A 20,595-nucleotide genomic window follows, 5' to 3' on the forward strand; every position below is an offset into this window, starting at 1 on the left:
AATTAAACTAGGTATCAATAACAGGAGGCTTATGTGGGAAGTCCTAAACACTTGGAAAATAACACCAACAACACGCTTGTAAATAACCAGTGGTCAAAGAGGAAATCACAAGGGAAAACAGAAAACATTTTGAACTCAGTGCAAATGAAAATACGTACATCTCAAATCTTGTGGGATACAGCTAAATACACCAAAGCAAACCAAAGGATTCAATAAAAAATCCATCTTAGGGGCGCCTGGGTGTCTCAGTTAAGCGTGCAACTTCAGCTTCGGCTGTGATCTCACCGTTCGTGGGCTTGAGCCCAACGTCGGGCTCTGTGCTGACAGCTCCGAGCCTGGTGCCTGCTTTGGATTGTGTGTGTGTGTGTGTGTGTGTGTGTGTGTGTGTGTGTGTGTGTGTGTGTGTGTGTGTGTGTGTGTGTGTGTGTGCGCGCGCGCAGCGCGCGCGCGCGCGCACGGCTTTCTCTCTGCCCCTCCCCCGTTCACGCTCGCTCTCTCTCTTGCTCTCAAAAATAAACATTGAAAACAATCTTTTAAATCCATTTTAGAGCATATTTTAGCCAAACTGAATCTATTTGGCAATGATTAAATATGCGTGCTTTTCACCTTCCATAAAGGGGCTTATTAATTCACTGGTAATGCTCACCAAAAGCAAAGACCTCTGCTGGCTGTTACTGGGGATGCGAAGAAAGAGAAGACACAGTCCCTGGCTCGGTCTGAGAAGACGAACGCCTGTCGTACCCAGACGCCACCCAGACGCCACGGCCGAGCCGGAGGAGGTCGCCAGGGTATGCAGCGAAGGCGCACGATCCCCCAGGACAGGAGGACCCGGGAGGCTGGGCCCAGGCGCCCGACGCAGGAGAGAGCTGGGAGAGCACCAACAGGACTCGGGCAGAGGCCCGGAGGGACGAAAGGCAGAAAGCAGAAAGGCCAAAAACGGCGGGCGGCAGGTTCAGCTGACTGGACTTCCCCACAACACAGGCGCCATGGGAGAAAGGAAGCCTGGGGTGACCGGCAGCCTGGACTTGAGGCCAGAACCCGGGTCTGAGTCCTGGATCCACTGCCGCGGACAGAGTGACCACGGTGCAGTGTGTCTGCTTCTCCGAGGCCCACTCTCCTCCTCGGTGTAGTAGACCGAAAACGCCCCTGCCTGTCACTCGAGAGGCTGCAGAGCAGCTGCAGGGGGCGCATGGGGAAGCCCCACGTGAGATCCGGGCACCGGGAACTGAAGGCTTCGCGGCGCCGGAAGGCGGCCCAGTTGGGGCTGAAGGTGGAGGAGTGGCACCCTGCTAATGTGATGCTGGAGGGGACGTGACAGACCCCGGGAATAAGGGGACCACAGCAGCGCAGGCAAGGAGAAGGAGGACCGAGGGCCTCGATCGGATCGGCAAGGCTGCGGTGGAAGGCGCCACAAGAGGCGAGCAAAGGAGTCCTCGGGGCACAGGCTGCGCTGACGGACCACGGCCGGCGACGGGGCTACGGCAGATACGTGGGCAACTCTGGCCCCCAAACAGAAAAGCTGGAAAACAGGCTTACTTTGGTGAGAAGGTAGAACGCTTCTACACAAACTTTACCAAACAGGAAGAAACAGCTGACTTTGGGAGGAAAACGATCTCGCGGGATGAAATACTTAATCCTACAAACTGTGTATCTATTCTAAAAGCATCTGGCAAATAACTTCTGCATACGATTACGCTAATGCCATTTAGTGGAACACTGTATCTGAATTTCACCATACCATTTCTGACATCTATCAACTTTCACGGGTTGGGATTTTATGTGAAGGTTACGAGAAATGCAAAAATGCACAAATGAGGACACCACAGAGAACTACTCATGTGCTACCGCAGATGCACCAGAATTCACCGTCGGGTAAACCTCTGGTGGGGAACTAGCAGAGCCGAAGCACGTAAGCAGTGAAAAAGACCGACATGGTGGTAAGAAAAAAGGGAGTCACCTGACACTGAATTCTCTGCTTTAAATCACAATCGATCAATCAAGCCCAATGCCCTGAATGCACCAAACACACCAACTTAACAGAAAACACGACACCGCTCTTGAATGGAGTGTGACCCTGTGGGCTGTGGACTGCGGGCGAATGAACACAATGCCAACTGGTGCCTCAGAATCCACTGCCTACGGTGACGAGGCTGAAAAACTGAGCCTTCATTCCGCTCCAGGAGAACCGCGGTCACACACTTAGCCCAGCCTCACGATGTGACCAACAAGATGCTCACTTTTCAAAATGACGACTGGAAATTAGGGTTGAATAATGTTCATTGCAATTAGCTTAGGTCAGAAATTCAAACGATTTCCAAATACAATACAGGAAGTGAAACAGAATCAGATCTGCAGTTTACTCCAATAACTCAATGGGTGAAGGTTTGTTGTTTCAGGAGAATGAAAAGCTTTTCTAAGCCTATCTAAAAGACATTTAGAAAAGTGTCTATTACATGCCAGTTTATAAATTACTTCTCAGCCAATAGCAAGAGCTATTCAAGGTCTGGCACCATAGCTTTTTGCTAACAAACTACATTTTTGCCCAGAATCAGGGTTAGTGTAGAAAGCGTACACGTAGAAAGAAATCCTAACTAGCACCCTGGGAGTAACTTACTCAACCTTCTTTGCTTGCAGCATGTAAAAGCAAACCTCAAAAGGCAATTAAAAAAAAGGGGTGGGAGGGAGGGCGGGAGGAGAGGGAAACATCTGGATAGGCTCCAGAGAACTCACCCGTGCAAAGTCAAATGCATATCTGTAAATAAGTTTAAAGTTTGTAGAATCATTTAATAATGATCTTAAGTAATCCAAAGTATTTCTGAGTTTTTCTGTTGTATCACATCTAGAAAAACAGAATAAAGGCAAATTATAACCTGAGTTTTTTACTTAACTGGGGCAGTAACATGAAACAGAAGACCAAAAGACAATAAAACCCTGGAGTTGCAACACATTCATGATGACCCATTTCCCTAAGTTTTTGATTTTTAAAAATTTCAAGTGTACAGAAAGACGGAAAGAATAATGAACAAGCACCCATATACCCATCCCCTCAGTTCATAACACACGTTGTCACATTTGTGCTCTCATGTGCACTTTTTTCCGTACCACTTGAAAGTAACTTACTAACATGATGACACTTCACTCCTAAACACTTAAATACCATCATCACTCCTAATATTCTGTCAGTGTAAACTTTCTTAGCTAATATACAACCCATATACAAAGTTCCCCAGTGTTCCCTCAATTTTCTTCACAGATGCTTTTTCTTGATCCAGGATCCAATCAAGGCTCACGCATTGCTTTTAGGTGTCGTATTTCCTTAGTCTCCAGAAGGGTGTCACCTCTCTTCTTTCTTGACAATGCCAGTTTTGAGAACGGTTGTTTCGTAGAATCTCCGTTTGTCAGATAATTTCCCTCTGATTATACTTAAGCTAAATGGTTATGACAACGCCGCTTGTGAGGCCCTTCTCAGTGCACCCCATGAGAGGACTTGTGACGTCAGTCTGTCCCATTAGGAGTCACGGTAAATGGACTCATTCAGTTAAGGTAACATCCCCCCGATTCTCCATGAACAGGTATTTTCCCTCCTCTGAAACAGTATGTAATCTATGGGATGATATCTTGAGACTGTGAATCTTGTTCCCGAACAACCTTCCATCCGGTGGTTTTAGCCTCCACTGGTGATACCACCCGAATCGGCTTTGCATTTGAAGATGCAAAACGGTGCTTTTTCTGACTCTATCACCCTTACCGGCTGAAGTTATTCTATAAAGAAGAGTTCTACTCACCACCTTTTGCGTTTTCTGGACTTAGGGATTTTTGCTTTTTATTCAGTGTTACAATCTTTTACTGCCTTTATTCTTTTTGGTGCACAAATCGTCCTCATTTGGGCAGTGGCCCATTCAAGCTGGTGCCAGTGTCCTTCTGACATGTGCCATCAGTCTCTGAGCACGTCCTCGCTTATGGTACAAGATATTCCAGCTCACCTTGTACTTTCTCTACCCTAGACTTGAAATCAGCTATATCTCCAGGGAGCTTTGGTGATGAAAACCTGTTTTTACAGATAAGGGACACACTGTTTATTTTTCCTAAGGAAGCAGACTGATTGGCTAATTTTACAAACTAATTTTCTGTTCCTCATATCTAGCCCTTAAAAATGAGAACCAAGAGTCACCATTTCCATCAGCAAAATCAAAGCTTCTCAATGCTGGACGTGCTTTCTTGTGTTCCCCTGTAGGGCTTTCACCTACCACTAAGCATAAGTAATACACAGTAAAAGTATTATCAACGTAAACAGTTTATATACTTTATAAACTAAAATACTGTTCATACGTTCACATCATAGATCAGCACACTGATCTATCTTTAGCAATAAATTTGTAAAGGTTTCTTTTTGTAGCTAACTACAAAATAGTCCCCATAATCTACTGAGATAATAAAACACCTAAAAGTCAAAAATTAGAGTAAATGTTTCACTTCTATGAATCTACAACAATTTAGAATGTGCTGAATTTCTTCCAGATGTTTGAAAACTAAAAAAGATAACAATTAGACTGTTTCAGAAGTCAGAAAAGGCAGGGGCGGCTGGGTGGCTCAGTCGGTTGGGCATCTGACTGCGGCTCAGGTCATGATCTCCCAGTTCGTGAGTTCGAGCCCCGCATCAGGCTCTGTGCCGACAGCTCAGAGCTTGGAGCCTGCTTCTGATTCTGTGTCTCCCTCTCTCTCTGCCCCTCCCCCACTTGTGCTCTGTTTCTCAAAAATGAATAGATGTTAAAAAAAAAATTGTTTTAAGAAGTCAGAAAAGGGGCGCCTGGGTGGCGCAGTCCGTTAAGCGTCCGACTTCAGCCAGGTCACGATCTCGTGGTCCGGGAGTTCGAGCCCCGCGTCGGGCTCTGGGCTGATGGCTCAGAGCCTGGAGCCTGTTTCCAATTCTGTGTCTCCCTCTCTCTCTGCCCCTCCCCCGTTCATGCTCTGTCTCTCTCTGTCCCAAAAATAAATAAACGTTGAAAAAAAAAAAAAAAAAAAAAAGAAGTCAGAAAAGGCTTCTTTAAGGGACTGAAATGTTAAGCTAATGGCTGAGAGCAGAAACGGGATATTTCTGGAGCAGAGGGTTTTCCAGATAAAAGGAACAGCATGCGCAAAGGCCCAGTGGCAGAAGGGAGCATGCCAAGCTCAAAGACTAAAGAAACCCACTGTGACCAAACGGAAGAGAGTAAGAGGGGAAGTGGTTCCAGGATAAGGCTGAAAGGGAGGTGAGGCCAGGCCATAAAGGGTTTTGTGGTCCATACTGTTTTTTGTTTTTTAAATTGAATCCTAGAAACACTGGAAGCCACCTCCAACCATGGGAGAGACCACAATCAGGCTTGCATCTTGAAAAATTCGCTCTGAATCTCTGTGGAGAAAGGCTGGGGAAGAAAAAAAAGAGAGATGCCGATAGCCTAGTTAGAGATCTAGCGCCAACCCCCAAAAGAGGGCTGGTAGAAGCTAACAGGGCACACAAGAAAGCAGGAAGTTGGGAGTCTAGGAGGCAGGAAGGGAGCAGGGCCTTCTCTGCACTGGGGACTCTACTGTATGGTTTTTTACTATATACATAAATAACTAATGATACTTTATTAACAATATGGCAGAGGGTCAAAGAGGAGAGAAACCAGCTAACCCCGAAATATTTAAGGCCGAGGTCTCTCCTCTTCACTGGAAAGGAAGGTTAAGGACCAAAGCCACAGGAAATTGGCCAGATTTTGGCAGGGGGTTTAGTTTAGTCCTGTCCAATGAGAGGAAGAAGAACAGATGTCTGTTTCAACAGATTCAAGGGCAGAGAGCACTCATTTAGACATCTGCTACATAGCTAAAAGAAAATAAAGTAGCCACGAGTCTTTGGGTAGAACCGCAAGGCAAAACGGAAGTTCGTTAGCATGCCTAGGAGTCTAGCTCCCACCCTGGCAAAAGATGTCCCCTGAAAGACGTTTTCATTTGTCTTAAGACGCTCAGAGATCCTGTCTGGAGTATAAAGCATAAAATACCAAAGTACAATTTTCACTTCACGTATGTAATAAAGACAGTTACACATGTTAGAGCTATTACCATCAATAAAGAGTTTAATCTGCTTTAAAAGGGGCCCTGCCCCGGGGCGCCTGGGTGGCTCAGTTGGTTAAGCGTCCCACTTGACTCGGGTCATGATCTTGCGGTTTGTGAATTGGAGCCCTGCATCAGGCTCTGTGCTGATGGCTCAGAGACTGCTTTGTATTCTGTGTCTCCTCCTCTCTCTGCCCATCCAATGCTCATGCTGTGTCTCTCAATAATACATAAACGTTTAAAAAAAAAAGGGGGGGGGGCGAGGGCCCTGACCCACAGAGCCTCTGGAGTGACCCCCAGCAGGGAACACGCCTCTGAGTCACCCGGTCAGAACTACAGGTTGCCATCTAGTGGCCACTCAACAAGATCAAGTGAAGAAACTGGCTGGTCGGGAAGTTGAAGCAAACCAGCCCGGGACTTCAGGAAGCAGCCACATCTTCAGCCTCCCCCCTGCCCCCTCCCCCCTCCCCACCCCCGCTTTCCGGTGTATCACACGTAAGAAAACTCCTGTTACTTTCTGAGTGACATAGTGCCACACCGCTCAAGAGCACCGTTTTCCAAAACAAAACGTGGCCATACTGTGGGATCATTTCTTCTGTGACTTCTGCTCCTGTTACAGATTCAGAAGCACCAGAAATTGGGACAATAAGCACCAAAGGTTAAAACCAAAAGGAGTTCTCCATTCCCTGGGGAAAGGCCTTCACCCCTTCAGTTAGCCAAAGGTATTTTTCCAGCCAATCCTCACTTCTATGCAAAGTAAGCTACAAGTCTAACACACTTTTGTTTAGCTTAAACAGCTTTGTAAATTTGATTCATTAGAAGTAACCTTAAACCCACGTGTTCGAACAAGGCGATAAAACAGTCCACTGAAATGAGTCGTGCCTTCTCCTGACTGAGAATGAGCTACAGAACGTGGAATGAACATATCGGCCCCCCCACCCCGCCAGATGCCCTCCGTCACTCCTTCCAGCACTGCCAAAACACTGGCCCTGGTGGGGCTTGCACACAGCTCACTCCCCTCCCCAGTGTCCAGGAGATGGAGTTCTGAGAGCCCAGGTGGGAGTCACAGAGCATCACTTCCCTTTCCTGGTTCTAGACGTGCTGCCAGAGACACCCAGGGAGCAGCGGAGCATAGTCTCCACTCCCTCTGTCCAGTAACCATTTTCTTCAAACCTAGCATCTTAATCAAATATTCTATTATAAATACAGGGATTGTCACATACACTTTAATTCCAGATTGAGTTCAAGACACTTCACTGGACAGGTTTAATAAAACCAAAAAAGGGCAAAAAAGACAAAAATCCAAACTAGAAGACAAAACAGGCAATTCAATAGACAGGCTACTTTCTATCTCTAGAGCATATTCGTCTGTGAGTATTCTTATTTACCGGGTGTGGACACCTTACAAATACAGTACTTATGTAATCAATTCGAGAAGCATAAAGAGAAGTGGCCTTACTATTTTTGGATCTTTTGGCTGCACTTTGCTTCTGAGCCCCTGCCCCAAAAGGACTGTCTTGCTCGTGAGTTTTATTTCCCCAGAATGCAGAATACTGCAGTTGGCACACGCTGCCATCCAAACACTTGCTGAACAAATGAATCTAGGGAGGTTAAGGGAAGGGGAGTCGAGGTTCTTAAAACTTGCAATTCGACTATTCTGAACCATAGAGAACCTTAAAGGTTGTTCTGGGTAATGATCTCTTCCTCATTGATGAGGAAACCAGTCTCCGAGTTTCGTATCACACAAGAAGAAAGCAGGCTCCTCCCTGCCCTTAGAGTGGACCCAGCTTGTCACCTCATCTTGAACTACAAGGACCAAGTGGCAGTACCCTAGAGGAACCCAACTGCCCCCGTGTGTGTCACACTGAGTGGCAAGCAGGGTTCCCAACAAAGAACCTACGGGGTGGGGTCCCTGCAATTCCCCTCTGCCCTCCCTGAACTTACATAGACCTCCCAGGAAACTGCATACTTCCCAGGTGGTGTGGCCCTCAAAACGCAAGGGAAAGGCCCGGCAGTGTGTAACATTCTTTTGTAAAGGCAAATGTAAAAAATAATCTAGAATTACTTAAAAATGGATATTATAGCCTCTTAAGACAAATGAAAATGTGCCCGAAACATACTAATGGTGCCTCCTCTGAAGGCTTGAAATAAAATCTTGATATGGCCATGCATTCATCATTACACGGGCCCCCCTTTAAAAAGTGCAGCCATTATGTGCTGTATTCAGAAGGCAGTTAAGAAAGGCAGGGGGGGAAACAGTGAAAGTTAGTAGAGTTAAAATTGTTAAGGAGATGTTCCCAACATGACAAACATAGTTTTTAAAGAGATTTCAGAGGACTTAACCCTAAAATTCTAGAGCATGATGACAGGAAAGCATATGGCTTTACCTAAAACTCATTTGCCATCAGACAACAGTTGTTAAAGGAAGAATGTGACTTAAGAATCAGAAGTCTTGGGGCACCTGGGTGGTTCAGTCAGTTAAGCATCCAACTCTTGATTTGGCTCAGGTCATGATCTCCGGTTAGGATCAAACCCCACGTCGGGCTCTGTGCTGAGTGTGGAGCCTGCTTGGGATTCTCTCTCTCCCTCTCTCTCTACTACTCCCCTGCTCGCTTGTGCTCTCTCTCAAAATAAACATTAAAAAAAAGATCAGAAGTCTTGGGTTTTCTTCCCATTTCTGCCACTTACTTTAACACATCATGTATCCCATGTGTCCCTTCTAAGCCTCAGTTTCCTCATTTGTAAAATGTGCAGGATAAAGCCTGATTTGTCTTCCTCACAAGGAAGGCAGCTGTGAGGCTCAAGTGGAAAAGCAGCAAAATGACTTAAGAACTACTAAAGCATGGTGCAAATAAAGCATTGTTATCGATAACAAATGGATAACAATTTTGGCAAATTCCAAAATTATTTGAATAAAACCATAAAACCATTTCCACTCCAATTTCAATCCAGTAAATGTCAAAGTCTATTATTCCTAGTAAAAGTAAAAAAAAAAAAAAAAAAAAAAAAGAGTCATTCCTAGATCAAAGTTACTATGTTAATAATCTCTTCTTCAGGTACCACTGAAATATTTACTTACCCATCTCAACTGTATCCTTCAATTCAGAATACAGAGTAACAACTGTTCACTTGAATGAAACTTTGTGTACACACACACACACACACACACACACACACACACACACACAAAATGAACACATAAAACCACTGTTTTTTTTCTCATTCTGGGTAACACAAATAGACTCTTTATTATTATTTTTTAACCATTGGAGTAATGAAGTTCCAATTTTGCCCAAAGGTAAAATCAGAATATATAAAATACATATTTTCATTTATAAGTTAAACTTCAGTCAACTTTTTCTCCCTAAATGTAAACCAGATGCTGATATAAGATGCCTTTGCTTTTTAAGCTCTGAGCCTGTGCTAATATGACAGTCACTAGACACATATGGCCATCAAGCACTTGAAATGCAGTTAATGCAAACTGGGAGGGATCATAATGTAAAATATGTACCAGATTTTGAAGACTTAATATGAAAAAAAGAATGTACAACAGCTCATAAATTTTGAAAATATTGATTACATGTCTGAATAATAAATAATATTTTGGATATCTGGAGTTGAATAAAATATATTAAAATTAATTTTACCTGTTTCTTTTAACTTTTTTTTTTAATGGGACTGCTAGAAAATTTAAAATTACATATGTGGCTCACATCTGTGAGAAGAGGACAGGCTGGTCTATTTTCTATTGGGCAGCTCTGCTCTAGAAGAATACTAAAATAAACAATACACATTATATAAAAATTATAATTGCAAAACTTCATGCATACTGTCTTCTCTTCATCATGAAAATGGGATTTGGCCTTTACACCTATAGCCACAGGTGAAGCTTGCCAGGTCACCCGGCTTTCCTGCAGTCACCCAACCCAGGCTCCTGACCCGCCAGGGAGGAGGCAGCCAGCTGGGGAGTGCAAGGACGCCACCCCGCCTCCCGACCAGGGCAGCCGCGGGACTTACTGTAGAGAAGTCATTCCTTTTAACCATTCCTGCAGAGTAAAATAACCCATGTTTTGTGCATCCAATTTCCAAGCTAGGACAAGCATAACTACCTGTATAAAAACAAACAAAAAAACAGACCAATCAAATCAGAACGACAGATCTCAGTAATTAATCATATTAACAACTCTCCAAATGCTTCTGTTCGCCGCAGTTTAGTCACTGGAATATCAACAAGGTAACTTCAAAAATGAGCTCTAGGCTGGGAAACATCCAAAAGCTTGGTAATTCATCTGCTGACAAGGGCTTGGGGAGACGTGAAGTCTTATGATGCAGAATGGTGGAAATGTAAAGCCATTAACCTCTCCACAGGGCAATTCTGCAATATTTATCAAAATTAAAACCAGTGTTTGACTCAGCAATTCCATTTAAGGAAAGTTATATTATACCTTATACCTGTGCACGAACACAAAGATGTATATTCAACAATATTTTCTGCAGAATTATTTATAGCAGCAAAAGACTGAGAACAACCAAACATTAATCAGGGACTAAGTACATACTTCCTTGCTGAATACTTTCTATACAAAGGAATACTATGCTGCCATTAAGACAAATGAAGTAGTTATCAGTACAAATAGGGAACAATCTCCAAGATTTAGTGAAAAGAGCAAGCTGTAGATCAGAGGGCTGAAAAATAAAAAGGCAAGTGGTGAGTCATACACAATAATGCAGCTGTACCACAAATACATTAGTGTTTGTGAGTTGAACTATACACACTGAAGAAAATTATTGTGAAGTGGCCCCACATCCCACTTAAATAGCGCTGTGCCTGGAATGGGCACAGGATGAGTGACAGGGCCCAATCACTTCTCAGCGGGGCGCCACTCTCGCTTTTAGTGAATCTTCTGAAACTCCGTAGGCATCAGGAACTGTAACAACTCTAGTTTATGGCACTGCTTGTCACTTAGCTGCTTTAGAGAAAAGATGACACAGAGATACTGCCAGTGAGTTTAATAAATACCTGAAGGAGTAAAGACAAAATTACATTTCAAAAGCGCATCTAGCTTCCAACTATCCAGGGCTCTGCAGAGGGAAAGAGCTGAGGCCATCCATCCAAGAAGAGGGTAAAGAAGAGGGACAGGGATTTCCGAGGACCATCCTGCCGCTCTGTGGGACTGCGTACCTCAGGACACTGTCCACACCTAACGCACATCCAAGTCCTGACCTGGGGATCACATATTCACTGCTAAATGGCTACATCTCCATTTGTTGTAACAAAACAAACAAACAAACAAACAAACAAACAAAAAATCAATGGTAAGAAAATAGATCTGTGAAAATTGGCCAGGGACTAGCATGTTCCACATTTGGCAGCTAATTTGATTTCTTTACACAGGACCTGAAGGCTTCATTTCGACGGCTGGAAGAACCAACCCAACCATTCATCTATCACCCACGTGCCCCACTGGGTCAGATGGCGACGGTGGTAAAAGGAATCGGGATGATGTAACACGAAAAAAGTAAGGCAAGCAGTCAATTAGAAATCACTCCAGATGATTTAATTGGCCTCTGAAAGCCACTACACAAATTAAGTACTGCAGAACAATACTATTTAGGAGGTTCAGAAAGTCGGTCCTTGCGTTTGCCAGCAAGCTAGCTTGTGGACTAAAAATGTCCAGCTTTGTCTAATTTATAACTGCAAGATTAATGAAAAGCTTTCTCTTAATGCTGACTCTATGGTTTTCCACGTTAGAAGTGATTAGCAGTGAGAACCCACTGAATCTCTAAGCCCTTTCATCAAATCTCAATTAAATCAGTACATATCAATTTTTAAAGTCACTAGGGTTTTTAGATTAAACAATCTAGATTACTAGGTAGATTACTAGCACTGATTAGTAAACCAATGTTTCTACATATGCACACCATCACAAAACAGCATTGCTTAATGGGTTAAAAATTTTTTTTTAATTTTTTTTTAATGTTTATTTATTTTTGAGACAGAGAGAGACAGAGCATGAACAGGTGAGGGACAGAGAGAGAGGGAGACAAGACACAGAATCTGAAGCATGCTCCAGGCTCTGAGCTGTCGGCATGGAACCCAACACGGGGCTCAAACCCACAAACCACGAGATCATGACCTGAGCCGAAGCTGTAAGCTCAACTGACTGAGCCACCCAGGCGCCCCTACGTTAAAAATTTTTTAACTTAAGAAACCCAAACTTCCCCAAAAGAGCACACATGTTCTTCCAAATATTTACACATTAGTGGATTTCCCCTCATCCCTCAGCTTTTCTTGGAATTCTGACTCCCACATAACAATTTACCTAGGTGAAATAACCCTCATTTTCAGTTTTAAAAAAACTATTTTGAGACAGAGAGAGAGAGAGAGAGAGAGAGAGAGAGAGAGCGCGCGCGCACGTGTGCACATGGAAGGGGCAGAGAAGAGAGACAGGATCCCAAGCGGCCTCTGAATGGTCAGCACTGAGCCGGATGTGGAGCATGACCTGAGCCAAAATCAAGAGTCATATGCTCAATGCCTGAGCCACCCAGGCGCCCCTAACCCACATTCTAGAACTCAAACTTCCTATGTTCTCAAACAATATATATACTAAATGCTCAATAAGAAAGATTTAAAGTTCCACATAAACACTTGTTAAATTAAAAAAAAAAAAAAAAGGTTAGGGCACAGAAACACACACAAGTATGCATGAAATGTGGCTAAAAAGTCAAAGTAGATATTCACGATGAGTATTTCTTTACACAAAATGGACTTTTCTTATGGTAGCTAATAAGGAAGCTAATTAGGCAAACAAAAGGTTTTGCTGTGGCCGTAGTAAATGACAGATTTGAATTTTACAAACCTGCTTAAATTTCCTAGGCTATAAGTATCAGGCAAGGTGAAGGTTTTAAGTACTTTAAAGTATTTGAAAGTGCTAACTCAACAACGAGGACAAGGCTTTAAAAACAATTTTACTTCTTATTTTTCAAATGTTAACATTTCTGAAATTGGGATGCATTCCAAATGGATGCATATCAGAGTTTATTTAGCAACATTTTTTCTTTCTTAGTGATGATATACAACTTCTATTAATGGCAGCTTAGAACTGAAGTACAGTAATAAATACTTTAGAATAATCTTCTGAATTCAGTTTCCTAGTCTTCAATGTGATTCAACATGTTAAGTCTAGTTCTATTCCTAAGAGGAGAACTAAGGGACACCATTGCCCCCCAAAAGGATAATAACAGCAGCTCTCTGTTACGGAGTACTGCTATTTGAAGAACTGTGCCTTTCTTCAGTTAGAATCAACACCAGCCCTCCCTCCCACCTGACAGGCCTCCGGGCCTCTGAGAATAAATGTTCAGACAGTGCCTCTGACACCTGCAGCCTGACCCTGGCCTCCCAATCTCCTCCCTTTCCGGCCCTGTTGCCCACCTCTGATCATAGGCTGATGACAGTCCCCTGGGCAGAACCTTTGGGTCTGGGGCACCTTGGTAGCTCAGTTGGTCGAGCATCCAATTTTGGCTCAGGTCATGATCTTGTGGTTCGTGAGTTCGAGTCCCACATCAGGCTTGCTGCTGTCAGCCTGTCAGCGCAAAGTTTGTTTCGGATCCCGTCCCCGTCCTGTGTCCCTCCCCGGCTTGCGCTCTCCCAAAACTAAATAAAAATTTAAGAGAGAGAGGGAGAGAACCTTTGGGTCTGCTCTCAGGTCCAACTCACTCTTGCCCTTCTTATTATTCAGTCCAGAAAATACTCTGCCAACGTTGGCCCAGCTGTCATCAGGAAACTTCTTTCATAAGCCAGTGTTTGTTTTTTTTTTAATCTTTAAAAAAAAATGTTTATTTTTGAGAGAGACAGAGACAGAGACAGAGCACAAGCAGGGGAGGAGCAGAGAGAGAGGGAGACACAGAATCCGAAGCAGGCTACAGGCTCTGAACTTTCAGCACAGAACCTGCCAAGGGGCTCAAACCCACAAACCATGAGATCATGACCTGAGCCAAAGTCGGACGTCCAACCAACTGAGCCACCAAGTGCCTCTGAAGTGTTCTTTTCTATGCTTATGACTAGTCTATGGGCAAGATCAGACAAAATACTACTGAAGTTCTCCCCAAACCTTTATACCAAAATGAATAGTTCATTAAGATACTGAACTAGATCACATTAAAATAAAAACTACAAGACAAAAATCCACGTAATGAGCAAAAGGCTCTTTAGAAAATGTAAGGTGCTGGAGGGAGCTGGGAGAGGACAGAGGCATACAAATGTCAAGGGTAAGAAAAGTTTTAAGAATGAAGTGTGAAGTCTTTAGAGTTTTGTTTTTTTTTTTAATTTTTCAAAGTTTATTTATTTATTTTTGAGAGAGAGACAGAGAGAGCGACTGGGGGAGGGGCAGAGAGAGGGGGAGAGAGAGAATCCCAAGCAAGTTCCTCTCTGCCAGCACGGAGCCCGATGCGGGGCTCAAGCTCACAAACCGTGAGATCATGACCTGAGCTGAAACCAAGAGTCGGACGCTCAACCGACTGAGCCACCCAGGCGCCCCAAAAGTGTGAAGTCTTAATTTCCAGTTTTAAGAGCATGACATATGTGCATGGGCAGCACCTATCTTCCAAGAAGAGTCTATACGAGGGGGATGATCTCTTGTGATCTCTTCCCCATCATAAACTCATTTAGGACCTTAGACATATTTGTTAAATTGGAGGCTAATGCAATATTAAACTGCATAGTTAATGAACCAGGGCACCTGTATGAGCATAACTTTTCATTTTAGTGTAAGAGAGATGATGTAGGAACAGGAAAAAAATATTCAACAATAACATGACGATAAGAGTTGGGAAAAATAATTAAGCATATAAAATAACTTCTCAAAAAAAATTTTTAAAGAAAATACTTAAGGCCTTTATACTAAAAAGCAATCCCTGAGTTAAATTTAATCGGAAGTGAAAGAGCTATGAAAGATTCTTCATAATTACAACTTATTCCAAACCCCTATGAATAACTAATTACTCAAAAATCTGGACAAACTCTACATTATGCTGAACTAGGGAAGGGGACAAAGGTACAGAATAGACTATGACTCGGCCCCCCAGCTCATGTCTCACGGGAGGTACACATGCCCATAACACTTTCTAAACATCTAGTTTAATTACTTTACTATCGTACCTTGTAGATACAAGAAACAAACAAGAGGAAAACATGACTGACTAGTTACACCATGCCAATTAAAACAAAAAAATTTTGCTTAGAAATCCAATTAGAATTGGAACTTGTTTCTTAGATTGCCTCACAAAACTAACACACCATTCCTTCTTTACTGTTGCTTTATTTGTCAAGGGACAAAAGACAAGAAAAATAATCAACCGATTTGCCCAACTTAATAGGCTAGACTTACATTTTCTGGTTCAACACCAATGTCTTCGCAAAATTTCTCCATGCCTTCAGGACCTACAATATCATCAGTACCTGCGATGAAATGCAATCTTACATAAATTAAATCTGACCACGTACATGATTATTACCACAGTGATATTACACTGCTGAAATATTTATTATTAAAATAAACGAAAATCAAATAATACCTACAGGCCAGAACTCCTTTCTGAAAAAAAGAAATCACCAAGTGTAAAGTGAAAAACATTCGGGAATTTCAGTTACTTCTTTAAAGGATTCGGCTCTGCACAATCATCTGTCAATGTATTGCCATGCCTTTCGACCTACGGACAGAGGCTACACATAATTTTTGTCTGAAGATAAGGCCACTTTGCTTCTTTAAAGTAGCGTACAGCTCTGCCTGATTTTGGTAATAATTTTTGGAAACATAGCAGAGAACCACACAATGTTCTTTATAAAATTAACTGGGAAATAACATAATCGTTTCTTTTACATAGAAGAAAAGCCAGTAGTCTTTTTGTTCCTGGTAAGGCCAAACAGCCTCTTCCTCCTCGGGCCTCAGCTCTGCTTCTTCCCAAAAGAACCCCCTGCATGGTCCATCTCCACTTGACCTCCTGTTCCTTCTTCAACCACTGCAATTTGGTGTCTGTTCCTCTCTCTCTCTCCTGAAACTTCTTGCAAGGTCACCAATAACACCTTACCTGCCAAATCTAATCAACAGTTGGATCTTTATTTTATCTGACCTTTCTATGGTATCTGAAACTCTGAAGCAATTCTTTGCAAAATCTGCCTCCTCCCACGCCTCGCAGAAGGACCCTCCCTCCGGTTTCCCTCCTACTTCTCTCCTCCTCTGGCTTCTTAATGTGTTCCTTCGCTTCTCCCAGCTTGTTAGATTTCATGTGCAGGGTTCCATCTTTAACCCTCGTCTGGTCCATTCTACACCTTCGCCCAAGCTTCAACCACGCTCGAGTTTCCAGGCCCACACTTTCCCCCTGTAGTTTTGGACTGTCTACCACATTACTGCCCGGCTACCCCACCTGCTGTTTCACTGCCACAGCTAAACTCGGGCTTCTGTCCCAAGCCTCTTCCTGCATTTCACATTTTCAGCCATCACCTCACGGAGAAGGACCATCTGTCCATGCCAAGCCTGCTTATCCTCCTGTACTCTGTCCCACTGGTGGCACCAGCAGAAACAGAAACCTGGGAGTCACTCTGGACTCTTCCCTTCTCTTACACTTTCCACATCCAGTCAATTACCGAGTGTACTGCCCGTTTTTCCTGCCAAACACTTAATTGTACCTATCCCGTGCTGACCTGCTCAGGCTTTATTCTCTCACTCAGATGACCACAGCGGTCTCCCCAGGATCTCCCTAACTCCATAGCCCTGTACCCTCCAGCCCCTCCTCCACACAGCTGCCTAAAGGAGGCATCCCAAACACAAATCCCACGCTGGCTTAAAATCCTTCAATGGCTCCCACCACCTGAAGATAAAGTCCAAAGTCTCAACCTTACCAAATAAGGTTCTCAATGATCTAGTGCCTCCCTTCCTCTTCAGCCTCCTATCTTTCCACCTTTAAATCAAGTTTCTTGAAAATAAATGAATCAATAAATATTATTAAATGAATAAAAACTGAGACCCAGAAATACTTACCTATGGTTTGCTCTGCACACAGGTCCTGCCACACACCCGATACCAGACTGTTCTTTCTGGCCTCGGCCCATCTTCCTCTCCCTTCCCCGTGTTATCTGGCCAACTCATTCAGTCTTTAAGGGGAAAGCAGACGGGAGCCCTCCCGCTCTTCCTGACTCCCACCTGCAGAGGCTGGGAGGGGCGGTCCTCTGTGACCCCAGCAATGCTAGGAGTGGTTCTCTCACACTTAGCACATCTGTGTTAAGTCCCAGCTCATCTGCCTTTCCCTCTAAGTTCCTCAAAAGTAAGAGCTATTGTAGTTCTTGTGTAACCTCAGCATACCACCTGGCAAGGAGCAGCTGCTTTTATAAAATTTACTGAATAAATAAATGAATGAATACCTGAATACAGGAACCACTCTACCACCTTTCCACAGCCTCTAGATCCAGTGGTCCTGCAGCGTCCACTCCTCAATAGATCTCAGTTTCACTCAGGTAACATTTACTGAAGCTATAGACTGTCGTAACTGCTAAAGATTAAGAAAGCATGGTCCCTGCCCTCCAGGAAGACCGAGTATAGAGTAATTTCTTTTTTTATTTTTTAAAGATTTTTTTTTTTTTTTTAATTCAAGTTCGTTAACAGTCAGTGCAGTCTTGGCTTCAGGAGTAGAACCCATCGATTCACTTCTTACATGTGACACCCAGTGCTCATCCTGAACAGTCCCCTCCTTAATGCCCATCACCCATTTCACATACCCCCTACCACCTCCTTGCCAGCAACCCTCAGTTTGTTCTCTGTATTTAAGAGTCTCTTACGGTTTGCCTCCGTCTCTGTTTTTATCTTATTTTTCCTTCCCTTCCTGCATATTAATCTGTTGAGTTTTGTATGCAGAGAAAGGGAAACCCTTTAGCACTGTTGGTGGGAATGCAAACTGCGGTAGCCACTTTGGAAAACGGCATGGAGGTTCCTCAAAGTTCCTCAAAAACTTAGAAACAGAACTACCCTACGACCTAGCAATTGCACTACTAGGAATTTACGCAAAGGATACAAAAATGCTGATTCAAAGGGGCACATGCACCTCAATGTTTACAGCAGCACTATCAACAATAGCCAAATTATGGAAAGAGCCCAAGTGTCCATTGACTGATAAATGGATAAAGATGTAGTATGTATATGTCCATATATGTATATATGCATATATACACGTATATATACGTACACACATGTACACACACACACACACAATGGGATACTACTCAGTGACGAAAAAGAATGAAATCTTGCCATTTGCAACAACGTGGATGGAACTAGAGTGTATTATGCTAAGCGAAATAAGTTAGAGAAAGATATCATATGGTTTCATTCATATGTGGAATTTGAGAAAGATTTTATTATTTTTTTAAAGTAATCTCTACATCCAACATGGGGCCTGGACTCACAACCCCAAGATCAAGAGTCACGTGACCCACCACCAAGCCAGGTGCCCCAAGAGTAATTTCAATACAAAATAATAAACAGGAGGGCCTGGCTGGCTCGGTCAGTGGAGCGGGCGACTCTTGATCTCTGGGTTGCAAATTCAAGCCCCACGTTGGGTGTAGAGATTACTTAAAAATATAATCTTAAAATAGTAATATATAAAACACAATAAATGTATAAAGTAGTTGTCCTCAACAAAGGATAAATATTAAAATCACCTAGAGGGCTTGTTGGAAAGTCTTATGTCATTCCTCTGCTTCAAATCCTTGGCTCCCCTAAAGTCACACTCAGGCCCTTTCCTTGTAATCTGGCCACAGCAAATACTTTTTTTGCATGCTTTATTTCCCTTGTAATCACAAATGTGCTGTTTTGTTACAAAATGTTTTGTTTCATATTTTCCAATCCGTTACCTTTTTCTGGGGTTTTCTATTTTCTCCTTTTATTTTACATGTTTGTCCAAGTATTCCTAATTGTCTTATCTTGATTATTAGGGGAATAGCTATTATTCAAATAAAAGTTTAAATACTGAAATATTTAAATAATATTTAAATATTAAATATTAAGATAATAAAAGTTATTCAAAGAAGATGACTTCATTTTTAAGCTAGTTATTTTTTGCTACATTAACACATAAACATGATACAAAATTTCATTTAAAAGTGAAAGTGAAAAAATTTACAAAGCAAGTTTCCCCTCCAACCCCTCCTTACTCCTCAGAGACAACCATTTATTAAAAATTCCTGTAAGCAGCTTTCCCAAAATAACTCGTTTATAGAATTCTACATGCATATAATATATACATATTTATTTGTTGCTTCTAAGTGTTAATGAAATTTCTCTGTGGCTTTCCAGGTAGAATTTAATCATTTCATTTCCAACAAATGATCATTTCTGCCTACTCCTTCCCAATTATTTATTTATTTTTAGCTATTTATTTTTATTATTTTTTATCTTTGAGAGAGAGAGTGCACGCACTCGACAGCGGGGCTTGATCCCCTGACCCTGGGATCAAGAGCTAAAATCAAGAGTCGGATGCTCAACTGATTGAGCCACTCAGGTGCCCCATCCTCCTTTCCAATTATTTATGCCCCTTCTTTCTTCCTTTTATCTAATCACACTGGCTAATAATTTCCAAAACAATGGCAAATAAGCATTCCAAGAGTGAGCATGCTTTTCTCATTTTCCACTCAAAAATGGAAATACATTTTGCATGTTATCATTTGATAGGCTGCTAGCTTTGGCTTTGAGAGTGCATATACCCATGTGTGCCCACATGCACATATTATACGAATGACACAGTAATGCGTCCACATAGCAAAATACTCATATAGGCAAAGTCAGAGCAAAATAGACTAAAAAGAGAAAACCGTTTTCTCCCTTTCCTTACCAGTCAGACACGTGTCCTGAGACCTTTGTGCTTATATTTATGTATACGCAAATATACAATGAAATCAGTTTTAAATTTATCTACACGCAGGGGTTCACGCTATGCCTATGAATCCTATACCTGGCTTTTGTCACTGAGTACGCCTGTAACCTTCCCGTGGGAATGTCTATACATCTACTTTGTTAGCGGACTCTTCTTACCTTACTCCACTGCATGTATGTGTGTATGTTTCATTGTTTTTTTATTATTCTCCTACTAAGAAAGAATTTTGGCTAGGAGATCAAAGAATAATTAGTCTCATAAGGAAATATTCGCCTATTCCTATTGTGCTAAGAGGTTTTATTTTTAGGAACAGATGCCTTTTTTTGGTACCTACTGAGAGGACTCCCTGGGAGGTAGTTGCAGATTTGAAAGAAAAAGTTACTTTACAATTCTTTTAAAATTCCTGTCTTTGGTTTCCATTCCTCCTGATTTAAAAAAGCTCTTTCCCCATAACCAATTCTTTTTTTTTTTTTTCTTTTGAGAGTGAGTGCTAGTGTGCGCATGCGAGCGGGGAAGGGGCTGAGAGGGAGAGAGAATCTCAAGCAGGTCCCATATCCAGTACAAAGCCCAATGCGGGGTTAAATCTCATGACCCTGGGATCTT

The 20,595-nt window shown here is 42.6% G+C and overlaps 1 protein-coding gene across 11 annotated transcripts in view; it reads right to left on the reverse strand.

Annotated features, from left to right (window-relative positions):
- Positions 1-20,595, reverse strand: part of DCUN1D4 (defective in cullin neddylation 1 domain containing 4) — an 85,043-nt gene that overhangs the window by 15,461 nt on the left and 48,987 nt on the right. For all 11 annotated transcript variants that reach the window (XR_007151546.1, XM_047855827.1, XM_047855824.1 and 8 more), the window contains 3 exons: positions 15,459-15,529; positions 10,090-10,181; positions 2,731-2,839 (listed from right to left, as the gene is read on the reverse strand). Coding sequence is in view for 10 of the 11 variants with exons in the window: in XM_047855827.1 (XP_047711783.1) it covers positions 2,731-2,839; positions 10,090-10,181; positions 15,459-15,529 (272 nt within the window). In the remaining variant the exon portion in view is untranslated. The remainder of the gene's footprint in view (positions 1-2,730; positions 2,840-10,089; positions 10,182-15,458; positions 15,530-20,595) is intronic.

The sequence above is a fragment of the Prionailurus viverrinus genome, chromosome B1 (genome assembly GCF_022837055.1).
Source record: "Prionailurus viverrinus isolate Anna chromosome B1, UM_Priviv_1.0, whole genome shotgun sequence".
Classification (NCBI taxonomy): Eukaryota; Metazoa; Chordata; class Mammalia; order Carnivora; family Felidae; genus Prionailurus; species Prionailurus viverrinus.